This window comes from Cebus imitator, unplaced genomic scaffold, assembly GCF_001604975.1.
Source record: "Cebus imitator isolate Cc_AM_T3 unplaced genomic scaffold, Cebus_imitator-1.0 Scaffold243, whole genome shotgun sequence".
NCBI lineage: Eukaryota > Metazoa > Chordata > Mammalia > Primates > Cebidae > Cebus > Cebus imitator.
In genome coordinates, this window is record NW_016107558.1 from 337,796 (window position 1) to 351,316 (window position 13,521).

Sequence of the window (13,521 nt, forward strand, 5' to 3'; positions counted from 1 at the left end):
AACAAATCCAGAATTATAGTCAGAGATTTTAATACCCCTCTCTCAGTAATTGATACATCAAGGAGACAGAAAATCAATAAGAATATAGGAGATTTGAACAACACTATCAAACAACTTGACCTAATAAATATTTATAAAACACTCTATCCAACAGGAACAGAATATACAACCTTTTCACATACACATGGAACATTTACCAAGATAGACCATATTCTAAGCCATTAAAACATCACAATAAATTTAAAAGAATTTAAGTCATACAATGACCACAATGGAATTAAATTGGAAATTAATAACCAAAGAATCTCCAAAAAATTTCTCAAATATATGGAAACTAAATTATATACTTCTATATAACCAATAGGTCAAAAAATAAAACAAAAGAGAAATTAGAAAATATTTTGAACTGAATGAAAATAAGCACATGATGTAGTCTTAGGAAGAGATTTATAGCACTAAACACCTGTATTAGAAAAAAATCTCTTATCAGTTATCTCAGTTTCCACCTTAAGTAATTAGAGAAAGAGCAAATTAAATCCAAAGTAAGCAGAAGAATTAAAATAATAAAGACTAAAGAGAAATAAATGACATATAAAACAGAAAAACAATAGAGAAAATCAATGAAACCAAAAGTTAGTTCTTTTAACAGATTAATTAAATTGATAGGCCTCTAGCCAGACTTACTAGGAAAAAAAGAGAAATGATACAAACACATCAACATTATTAATGATTATGGAAATGCAAACTAAAACCAAAAGAAGAAACCACTATACACCTATTATCATGACTAAACTTCAAAAGACAGACAGACCAAAACAAGTATTGGCGAGGACATGAAGCAGATGGAGCTCAATATAGCAAGTCGTACACCCACTTTGGAAAATAGTTTGGCAGTTTCTTGAAATATTAGACACATACCTACTATATTGTCTAGTTATTCCACTTTTAGGAATCTTCCCAGGAGAAATGAAAGCACACATCCACACAAAGATTAATACACAAAGTTCATGGCAGCTGCATTTGTAATAGCCCAAACTGGAAACAATGGAAACATTCATCAACAGGTGAATGGATAATCAATCATGGTAAATTCATGCACATAAAATACCACTCCGCAATTTAAAAATAATGAACTATTGATACATGCTACAGCATGGATGAATCTCAAAATAGTCATACTGAATAAAAGAAGCCAGACTCCCCAAAAAGTGTATACTGTATAACTATATGTGCATAAAATTGTAGAAAATGCAGACTGATCTGCAGTGACTGATCTGTAGAAAGCAGATCAGTCATTGCCTGTTGGAAGGAAATGAAGAGATTACAAAGATGCATGAGGAAACTTTGACAAATGATAGGCTCATTTTCAGTAATGGCTGCACGGAGATATACACAAGTCAAATCCTATAAAATTGTATACTTAAAATATGTACAATCAATTGTATGTCAATCACAACAACAATTAAGCTGTTTTTAAAACTCATGGACAAGTATGAGTAAATACATAAACAGAATAAATAACAAGTCTATCTCCTATCTTTCATTCACATCAATCAAGATAGGAGATACTAATTTATTTAGGGCTTTGTAGGAACAACAATAAATGTACAGAAGATTCATCTGAATTTATGTTATTATATGTCTAAAATAACCTACAGTACACTGCATGGGTTTTTTATAAACTCATTAAGAAAACAAGATTATTGTGTTTCTGACAATTTGCAGTAAAAATTCAATTTAGAATATTTCTTGCCCAAGGTCTATAATAATATACCAATGATAGTTCTAGTTTGAGATTCATTGTGAACAGTGTAAGTTTTGGTGCACTTTGTCTCATGTTTTACACAATGAAATGAAAATACGTTTGTATGACTTGGGACCTTTCTATTTGCAGTTCAGATTAAATAAGACTGAGAATTTCCGACTACTCATAACCAACCCTTGTAGAAGCAATGGTTACACTTGGTAAAGTGTTCTTTGGGGAACTGCACTCAATAAATGTTACAATCCTAGTTTGTTGCAGCTCCAGTTGTAATTCCACTCTGAAATTCAGTGGGTAAAAAAATGGGAAAAGTTCAGGCTGCTAGAGAGAGGGATAAAATAAGGCACATCTGATTCTAGAAGTTTTATTAAAAGAAAAAAAATTACATGAGAGAGTTTCTTTATATTATTTTCTGAATTCTGCTCACTTTCCTGGGGAAAAGCCTAAATCTCTCTTCCAGCCTTGTAATCTCTTCATCTACATAAAGCCTACACCTTCAAAAAAAATTCCTAGGCTGAAATAATTAAATCAAGTACCATCTTAGCCTGCAAAGTCTTTGAAATATATAATACACTTAGACAGATTCAGGTTATGTTCCCCAAGTGCCTTGTAAAGCATTACCAAGACTAAGTTCTCAGCTGATCAATAAATTGGTGTCTACTATGGTTATGCAGATCTTTTCATGTATATCAACATGTAAAATTTGGTACTTTTATTTATAAATATCCTTCGTTTTAAAAAAAAATTTCAAAACTACCAAATCAGTTATGTGTTTTGATCGATTTTCTCGATCTGCATAGAGGTGTTCTCTGTTTTATGTCTGTTGGTATGTAATTATGTCTCTTCACCTCCAAACACTGAAACAGAAACCGTGTTGTGGTGAAGAGCCCGAGCCCAGCCTCACCACACACTAGCCTTAGCCTTGGGCAGCATTCCACCTCTTCTTCGTGATTCCTCAAACCGTGCATAGGGATCTTATTCATAGGAATGTTATGAGGATTGATCAAGGTAATTAGGTATAGATTTTATCCTTTAGCCCAGCACATAGTGAGCAGTCAAAAAAAATAAAAATAAACAAGAGCACTTTTGAACTGTAAAAATATTTAGGGCAGTGCCCACCAAATGGTTATAATTATCTCATTTCACAATAACATGACTGAAAGGCATCCTCACAGGAGTGGAATACTTGAAAATTATTATTTAACCAAAAGTAATATTTCTTAGGCAGAGAAGGCCTAAAACGAATAGTATAAAAAGAAAAGACTTAGTTTAAATTCCAGCTTTGACACATTGAACAACCAATTCTGGTTGCTTATTTTATTCTAACCAGCTGATTTGTAGTTTATAAATTGGACATGACCTGTTCATAGTAGATGCTTGGTGAATGCGTACTGAAATATCACTCAAAGATACTGTCTACAAAAGCATTTTCAATGCTTTTATCTGTCTAATAGTATAAGACTCCTTTCAGTTTAAGGAAAAACCATAAAATTGAGTGATATTTTTTACTTTCTGGGTTATTACTACTCATGTATTAATATTTCTCGCTAATGATAAACAAATGGAGCAAATGTGGCTCGGCAGGGCAATTGTTGCATTAAGACCTGAACTGCAAATGTTTAATGCTCACAGGGATTGTTTCTCCCTCCCCACCCACTTCCATTTCAGTGAGAGATCCAATGAGAACCCTATATCCACTTACAGAAAACCAGTGCTGAAAAGCTCCACACAGCTGACCACTAAAACATAACTTGAATTTTACTTTTTCCCAAGCAAAATGCTATTGTCTTTCATGTTCATAGTCCTTTAAAGATTATTTTGTTCATTTCACAGGTCTCCTGTTATGGCTGGAGGTCTCTTTGCTGTGGATCGGAAATGGTTTTGGGAATTGGGTGGCTATGATCCAGGTTTAGAAATCTGGGGAGGAGAACAGTATGAAATCTCTTTTAAGGTAAGCCACAAGACTCTCTTCACACTATGTCTACATAATTTTGACAATTCTGATAGAATATCACCATTGTTGCTTCATGACCTATGTTCTGGGATGACTTGATAATAGGCATGTCACCTTCCCAAGTGAGCTCTTGTAGTTTTTGTTTGTTTTGGTTTTTATTTTTTCTTGATATATAATCATTATACATATTTGTGGGGTACAAGTGAAATTTTCATACATGTATACAATGCATAACTATCGAATCAGGGTAACTGGGATACCCATCACCTCAAACATTCATCTTTTCTTTGTGTTAGAAGCATTACAATTTTCTCCTCTGGCAATGTTGAAATATAGAATATATTATTAACTATAATCTCCCTACTTGTATAAGGCCATTTTTGCACTGCTATAAAGAAATATCTGAGACTGGGTAATTTACAGAGAAAAGAAGTTTAATAGGCTCACAGTTCTGCAGGCTGTATAAGAAGTGTGGTTCTGGCATCTGCTTCTGATAAGGGCCTCAGGAAGCTTTTAATCATTGTGGAAGGCAACAGGGAACCAGCATGTCACATGGTGAAAGCAAAAGCAAGAGGCACAGGGGTGAGCTGCCACATGCTTTTAAACAACCAGATCTCATGAGAACTCACTCACCAGCAAGAGGATGGCTCTAAGCCATTCATGAGGAATCCATTCCCCATGATCCAAACACCTCCCAGCAGGCCTCACTTCCAACACTGGGGACAACATTTTGACATGCGATTTGGAGGGGGCAAGCATCCAAACTATATCACTACAGTACCGTCAAATACTAGAACTTATTTCTTCCATTTAACTGTATTTTTATATTCATTAACCAACTTCTCTTTTTGCCCCCTCCCCACTTCCTTCTATTCCCAACCTCTAGTAATCACCATTCTCCTAACTCCATGAGATCAACTTTTTTAGCTCCCCATATGAGCTAGGACTTAGGATGTTTTTCTACATCTGACTTATTTCACTTAAAATAATGACCTTCAGTTCCATCTATGTTCCTGCAAATGATAGTATCATTTCTTTTTATGGCTGCATAATATTCCATTGTGTATATACCCTACATTTTCTTTATCCATTCATCCAATGGTGAACACTTAGGTAACTATTGAAATCATTTACACACACATGCGCATACACACACACACACATACACACACAACGGGAATGCAGCTATCACTTTACATACTGATTTCTTTTTCTTTTGAAAATATACCCAGCAGTGGGACTGCTAGATTATATGGTAGTTCTATTTTAGTATTTTGAGGACTCTTCATACTCTTTCTTCTAATTGCTATATTACTTTGCATTTCCACCAACAGTGTGGGACCATTTCCCTTTCTCTGCATCCTTGCCAGCATTTTTTTATTTTTTGTTTTTGAGATAGTAGCCATTTTAACTTAGGTAAGGTATAATCTCAATGTGGTTTTGATTTGCATTTCCCTAATGACTAAAGGCGTTGAACATTTTTTTCATTTATCTGTTGGTCATTCGTATGCCTTGTTTTGAGAAATGTCTATTAAGATATTTGGTCCCTTTTTTAATTGATTTATTTGAGGGGTTTTACTATTGAGATGTTTGAGCTCATTATATATTCTGGTTGTTATTTCCTTGCCAGATGTATAGTTTGCAAATATTTTCTCCCATCCTATCGGTTGTCTCTTAATTTGTTGATTGTTTCCTTCCTCTACAGAAACTTTTCAGCTTGAGGTAAATTTGTCTGTTTTTGCTTTTGTTGCATGTGCTTTCGAGGGTCTTACCCCAAAAAAATCTTTGCTCAGACCAAAGTCCTGTAGTGTTCCCCAACATTTTCTTCTAGTAGTGTCATAGCTTTTGGTCATATAGATAAGTCTTTAATCTATTTTCAGTTGATTTTTGAACATGATGAAAGACAAAAATTTAATTTCATTTTTCTTCATATGGATATCCCATTTTCCCAGCATCATTTATTAAAGAAACTGTCCTTTTCCCCATTATATGTTCTTGGTGCCTTTGTCAAAAATGAGTTGCCTGCAAGTGCATGGATTTATTTCTGGGTTCTCTTATTTTGTTCAATTGATGTATGCATCTGTATCTATGCCAGTATCATGTTATCTGGGTTACTATAGCTTTGTAGCATAATTTGAAATCAGGTAATGTGATGCCTCCAGCTTTGTTCTTTTTGTTCAGGACTGCTTTAGCTGTTTAGGGCCTTTTCTTGTTCCCTACAAATTCTAGGATTTTTTTCTGTTTCTGTGAAGAATGTCATTGGTAATTTGATAGGGATAACAATAATAATTATTTAGATCGTTTTGGGTAGTGTGGAGATTTTAACATTATCAATTTTTCCAATGAATGAGAATGGTATATCTTTCCATTTTTGTGTGTCTTCAATTTCTTTCATCAATGGTTTGCGGTTTTCTTTGAACAGATTATTTCACTTCTTTGGTTAAATTTATTCTTAGGTATTTTTGAGCTATTATAAATAGCATTGTTTTCTTGATTGCTTTTCAGATTGATTTCTGTTAGTGTATAGCAACTTTATTGAATTCATTTATCATTTCCAAGAACTTTGGTGGAGTCTTTAGGTTTTTCTAAAAGTAAGATTATGTCATCTGCAAAGATAATTTCACTTCTTCTTTTACAATTTTGATGCACTTTGTTTCTTTTTCTTGCCTAATTACTCAGGCTACGACTTCCAGAGCTAGGTTGAATAAAAGTGGTGAAAGTGAGCATCCTTGTATTGTTCCTGTCTTAGGCTTTCAATTTCCGCCCTTTCAGTGTGATATTTCATGTAGGTTTGTAATGTAGAGCTTTTACCATATTGAGGTATTTTCTTTCTATATCCAATTCGTTAGGAGTTTTTATCATGAGGGTATGTTACATTTCACCAAATACTTTTTCAGCATGTATCAAAATGATCATATGTTTTTTGGCCTTTATCACATTTATTGATTTTCGTATGTTGAACCATCTTTGCATCTTTGGGGTAAAGCCCACTTGATTATGTTGAATGTTCTTTTTAACGTCTTATTGAATTATGTTTTGTTGAGGGTTTTTACATATATGTTTATCAGGAATATTAGCTTATAGGTGTGTGTGTGTGTGTGTGTGTGTGTGTGTGTGTGTGTGTACTTATCTAGTTTAAGTAATACTGGCCTTACAGGATGAGTTTGGAAGAATTTCCTTCCTTCGATCTTTTGAAATAGTTTCAGTAAAATTGGCATTAGTTCTTCCTTAAAAGTTTGGTAGAGGTCAGCAACGGTGGCTCATGCCTGTAATCCCAGCACTTTGAGAGGCTGAGGTGAGTGGCTCATGGGGTCAAGAGTTTGAGACCAGCCTGACCAATATGGTGAAACCCTGTCTCTACTAAAATTATAAAAATTAGCCGGCCACGGTGGCACATGCCTGTAATCCTAGGCACTTGGGAGGCTGAGGCAGGAGAATTGCTTGAACCCAGGAAGTGGAAGTTGTAGTGAGCCAAAATTGTACCACTGCACTCCAGCCTGGGCAACAGAGTGAGACTCTGTCTCAAAAAAAAAAAAAAACAGTTTGGTAGAAGTCAGTAATTAATCCACCTAGTTCTGGGCTTTTCTTTGATGGAAGAAGATTACTGCTTTGATTTCATTCCTCATTATTGATCTCTTCAGGTTTTCTTTTACTTCATGGTTCAATCTTCATAAGTTGTGTGTTTACAAGAATTTATCCGTTTCTTCTAGGTTTCCAATTTTTTGGTGTATAGTTGTTCTTAATAGTTTCTAACAATCCTTTGTATTTCTGAGATCTCAGTTGTCATATCTCCTTTTTCATTTCTGATTTTATTTACTTGAGTCTTCTGTCTTCTGTTCCTAGTCTAGCTAAAGATTAATTACATTTATTTATCTGTTTTAAAAACCAATTTCACAGTTCATTGATCTTTTGTATCAAATTATTGGTGTCTGTTTTTAAGTTCAACTTTTATTTTAGATTCAGGGGATACACATGCAGAATTGTTACAAGTGAATATTGTGTGCTGCTGAAGTTTGGGGTATAATTCAATGCATCGCCCAGATAGTGATCATGGTATTCAATAGGTAGTGTGTTAATCATTGCCTTCCTACCCCCTACCCCCTCTTGTAGCCCCAGTGACTTTCGTTCTCATATTTATGTCCATGTGTACTCAATGCTTATCTTCCTCTTAGAAATGAGAACATGTGGTATTTGATTTTCTGTTCCTACATTAATCCACTTAGCATAATGACCTCTAGCTGCATCCATGTTACTGCAAAGGAAATGATTTTGTTCATTTTTATGGCAGTGAAGTATTCCATGGTGTATATGTACCACATTATTTTTATTAAGTTCACCATTGATGGGCACATAGGTTGATTCCATGTCTTTGCTATCAAGAATAGTGCTGCAAGGAACATATGAGTGCATGTGTCTTTTTAGTAAAATGGTTTATTTTCCTGTGGACATATACCCAGTAATGAAATTGCTGAGTTGAATGGTAGTTCTATCTTTTGTTCTTTGAGAAATGTCCAAAATGCTTTCCCCAGTGGCTGAACTAATTTACATTCCCACCAACAGTGTATAAGTGTTCTTTTTCTCTGCAGCCCTGCCAACATATTCTATTTTTACTTTTTTCTTTGAGATGGAATCTCACTCTGTCCCCCAGGCTGGATTGCAGTGGTGCAATCTCGGCTCACTGCAACCTTTGCTGCCTAAGTTCAAGTAATTCTCCTGCCTCAGCCTCCCATGTAGCTGGGACTACAGGTACCTGCCACCACGCCTGGCTATATTTTGTACTTTTTGTAGAGATGTGGTTTTGCCATGTTGGCCAAGCTAGTCTTGAACTCCTGACCTCAGGCGATCCACCTGCCTCGGCTTCCCAAAGTGCTACAATTATTTATAGGCATGAGCCACTGCAACTGGCCTCTATTTTTACTTTTGAATAATAACCATTCTGACTGGTGTGAGATGATATCTCATTGTGGTTTTGATTTGCATTTATCTTATAATTAGTGATGTTGAGCATGTATCAATATGTTTCATTGGCCACAAAAGAAGAGTCTTTTGCCCACATTATAACACGATTATTTGTTTTCTACTTGTTTATTCATTTAAGGGCCTATGGATTCTAGATATTAGATCTTTGTCAGATACATAGTTTGCAAATATTTTCTCCCATTCTGTAGGTTGTCTGTGTACTCTGTTGATAGTTTATTTTGCTGTGCAGAAGCTCTTAAATTTAATAGACCCCACTTGTCAATTTTTGGTTTTGTTGGAATTGCTTTTGAGATCTTAAGTCATAAATTCTTTGTCAAGGCCAATGTCCAGAAAAGCATTTCCTAGATTTTTCTTCTAGAATTTTTATAGTTTGATGTCTTACATTTAAGTCTTTAATCTACCTTGAGTTAACTGTTGTATATGGTAAGAGGTAGGAGTCTAGTTTCATTCTTCTGCATATAGATATCCAGTTATCCCAGCACTATTTATTGAAAAGGAAGTCCTTTTCCCTTGCTTTTTTTGTCAAGTGGATATTCAGTTATTCCAGCACTATTTATTGAATATGGAGTTCTTTTCTCATTGTGTATTTTTGTCAACTTTGTGGAAGATTAGTTGATTGTAGGTGTGCGGCTCTATTTCTGGGTTCTCCAGTCTGTTCCCATGCTCTATGTGTCTGTTTTTGTACTAGTACCCTGCTGTTTTGATTACTGTAGTCTTGTAGTACAGTTTGATTTTAGGTAATGTGGTACCTCCGGCTCTGTTTTTTATTTTTTGCTTAGGATTGCCTTGGCTATTTCAGTTCTTTTGTTGCTTCGACATGAATTTGAGAATACTTTTTTCTAATTCTGTGAAAAATGACATTGGTAATTTGACAGAAATGATGGTGAATCTGTAGATTGTTTCGGATAGTATGGCTATTATAACAATAACTATTCTTCCAATTCATGAGCATAAAATGTCTTTTCTTTTGTTTATATCATCTATCATTACTTTCATCAGTGTTTTGTAGTTCTCCTTGTAGAGATATTTTCCATCTTTGGCTAGTGTAGTCCTATGTTTGCTTTTGTATTTTGACTATTGCGAATGAGATTGCATTCTTGATTCAGCTCTCAGCTTGAATGGTGTTGGTGCATAAAATGCTACTAAATTTTGTACATTGATTTTGTATACAGAAACTTTACTGAAGTCATTTATCAGGTCTGTAAGCCATTTTGCAGAGTCTGTGGGATTTTCTAGGCATAGAATCATATCATTAGTGAAGAGAAGTGATTTGGCTTCTTTTCCTATTTGGATGCTTTACGTTTCTTTTGCCCAAATGTTCTAAGTAGGACTACCAGTACTGTCAAATAAGAGTGGGGAGGATGGGCATCCTTGTCTTGTCCCAGTTCTTAAGGAAAATGCTTCCAGCTTTTGCCCATTCAGTGTGATGTTGGCTATGGGTTTATCATACATAGCTTTTATTATTTTGATGTAGATTCTTAATGCTTAGTTCATTGAGGTTTTTTTTTACCATGAAAGAATGATGGGATTTATCAAAAGCTTTTTCTACACCTATTAAGATTATTATATGAGTTTTGTTTTTAATTCTGTTTATGTGATGAATCATGTTTGTTGATTTTATTATGTTGAACCAGCCTTACATCCCAGGAATTAAGACTTCTAGACCATGGTGAATTAGCTTTTTGACTTACTGCTGAATTTATTTTGCTAGTATTTTATTGAGGGTTTTATGTCTATGTTCATCAGGGTTATTGGCCTATAGTTTGCCAGATTTTGGCATCAGGGTGATACTGGTTTCATGGAATGAATTAGAAAGGAGTCCCTCCTCCTCGATTTTTTTGGAATAATTTTAGTAGAGTTGGTACCAGCTCTTCTTTCTATGGTTGGTAAAATTTGGCTGTGAATCCATCTGGTCTGGGCTTTTTCCATTTGCTGGTTATTTGCTACTGATTTGATTTCAGAACTCGATATTGATCTATTCAGTATTGCAATTTCTTCCTGATTCAATGTTGGGAGTTTGTGTACTTCCAGTAATTTATCCATGTCCTCTAGATTTTCCAGCTTGTATACACAGAGATGTTCATAACAGTCTCTAAGGATCTTTTTTTTTTCAATTGTACTTTAGGTTCTGGGGTACATGTGCAGATCATACAGGATTGTTGCATAGGTACACATGTGACAAAGTGGTTTGCTGCCTCCATCCCCCCATCACCTACATCTGGCATTTCTCCCCATATTATCCCTACCCGACCTCCTCACCCACCCACTGTCCCTCCCTTGACCCCCCCAACAGACCCCAGTGTGTGATGCTCCCCTCCCTGTGTCCCTGTGTTTTCATTGTTCGACACCCAGCTATGAGTGAGAACATGCAGTGTTTGATTTTCTGTTCTTGTGTCAGTTTGCTGAGAATGATGGTTTCCAGATTCATCCATGCCCCTAGAGAGGACACAAACTTATCATTTTTTATGGCTGCATGCTATTTCACAGTATATATGTGCCACATTTTCCTTGTCCAGTCCGTTGTCAATGGGCATTTGGGTTGGTTCCAGGTCTTTGCTATTATAAACAGTGCCACTATGAACATACGTGCCCATGTGTCTTTATAATAGAACGATTTATAACCCTTTGGCTATATACCCAGTAATGGGATTGCTGGGTCAAATGGAATTTCTATTTCTGGGTCCTTGAGGAAGCACCACACTGTCTTCTACAATGGTTTAACTAGTTTACACTCCCATCAACAGTGTAAAAGTGTTCCTATTGCTCCACATCCTCTCCAGCATCTGATGTCTCCAGATTTTTTAATAATTGCCATTCTAACTTGCATGAGATGGTATCTCAGTGTGGTTTGATTTGCATTTCTCTAATAATCAGTGACGATGAGCATTTTTTCATATGTTTGTTGTCCTCATATATGTCTTCTTTTGAAAAGTGTCTGTTCATATCCTTTACTCACTTTTGGATGTTTTTTTTTTTTNTTATAAATCTGTTTTAGTTATTTGTAAATTCTGGATATTAGCCCTTTGTCAGATGGGTAGATTACAAAAATTTTTTCCTATTCTGTTGGTTGTTGGTTCACTCTAATGATTGTTTCTTTTGCTATGCAGAAGCTCTGGAGTTTAATTAGACCCCATTTGTCTATTTTGGCTTTTGTTGCCAATGCTTTTGGTGTTTTAGTCATGAAGTCCTTGCCTATGCCTATGTCCTGAATGCTCTTGTCTGGATTTTCTTCTCGGGTTTTTATGTTGTTTGGTCTTATGTTTAAGTCTTTAATCCATCTGGAGTTAATTTTAGTGTAAGGTGTTAGGAAGGGGTCCAGTTTCTGCTTTGGGAACATTGCTAGCCAGTTTCCCCAACACTATTTATTAAACAGGAAATCCTTTCCCCATTGCTTGTTTTTGTCAGGTTTATCAAAGATCAGGTGGTTGTAGATGTGTGGCATTGCCTCCGAGGCCTCTGTTCTGTTCCATTGGTCTATATCTCTGTTTTGGTACCTGTACCATGCCATGCTGTTTTGATTACTATAGCCTTGTAGTATAGTTTGAAATCAGGTAGCGTGATGCCTCTGGCTTTGTTCTTTTTGCTTAGGATTGTCTTGGCTATGCAGGCTCTCTTTTGGTTCCATATGGAGTTTAAGGTGTTTTTTTCCAGTTCTGTGAAGAAGGTCATTGGTAGCTTGATGGAGATAGCATTGAATCTATAAATTACTAAGGACAGTATCGCCATTTTTACAATATTGATCCTTCCTAACCATAAGCATGGAATGTTTCTCCGTCTGTTTGTAACCTCTCTTATTTCCTTGAGCAGTGGCTTGTAGTTCTCCTTGAAGAGGTCCTTTATATTTTTTGTTAGTTGTATTCCTAGGTATTTTATTCTCTTTGTAGCAATTGTGAATGGGAGTTCGCTCATGATTTAGCTCTCTGTTAGTCTCTTATTGGTGTATAGAAATGCTTGTGATTTCTACACACTGAGTTTGTATCCTGAGACTTTGCTGAAGTTGTTTATCAGTTTAAGGAGATTTGGGGCTGAGATGATAGTATCTTCTAAATATACAATGATTTTGTCTACAAATAGAGACAATTTGACTTCCTCCTTTCCTAATTGAATATCCTTTTTTTCTTGCCTAATTGCTCTGACTTCCACTATTATATTGAATAGGAGTGGTGAGAGAGGGCATCCTTGTCTAGTGCCAGATTTCAAAGGGAATGCTTCCACGTTTTGCCCATTCACTATAATGTCGACTGTAGGTTTGTCATAATAGCTTTTATTATTTTGAGATATGTTCCTTTGACACCTAGTTTATTGAGAGTTTTTAGCATAAAGGGCTGTTGAATTTTGTCAAAGGCCTTCCCTGCATCTATTGAGATAATCATGTGTTTTTTGTCTTTGGTTATGTTTAAGTGGTGAATTACATTTACACATTTACAGACATGTGTGTTGAACCAGCCTTGCATCCCGGGGATGAAGCCTACTTGATCATGATGGATAAGCTGTTTGATGTGCTGTTGCAATTGGTTTGCCAGTATTTTATTGAAGATTTTTGCATCTATGTTCATCACGGATATTGGCCTGAAGTTGTCTTCTGTTATCTTCATCCCAGAAGGGGACCTGCCATATGTCAGCCTGAGCTCTCCTGTATGAGGTGTCTGTTTGGGTAAACAGGGTTTGGGGAGCTGCTTGAGGAGACAGTCTGTCCCTTATAGGAGCTCAAGTGCTGTGCTGGGAGCTCTGCTGTTCTGTGCAGAGCTGCTGGGCCGGTACCTTTAAGTCTGCTGCAGCGAAACTCATAAATTCCTCTTTTCCCAGGTGCTCTGACCTAGGAAGG

The 13,521-nt window shown here is 35.9% G+C and overlaps 1 protein-coding gene across 1 annotated transcript in view; it reads left to right on the plus strand.

The window, feature by feature from the left end:
- GALNTL6 (polypeptide N-acetylgalactosaminyltransferase like 6) overlaps positions 1 to 13,521 on the plus strand; it is a 232,000-nt gene that overhangs the window by 77,324 nt on the left and 141,155 nt on the right. The window contains exon 3 of the mRNA XM_017498515.1: positions 3,596 to 3,713. Within this exon, the coding sequence (XP_017354004.1) occupies positions 3,596 to 3,713 (118 nt within the window). The remainder of the gene's footprint in view (positions 1 to 3,595; positions 3,714 to 13,521) is intronic.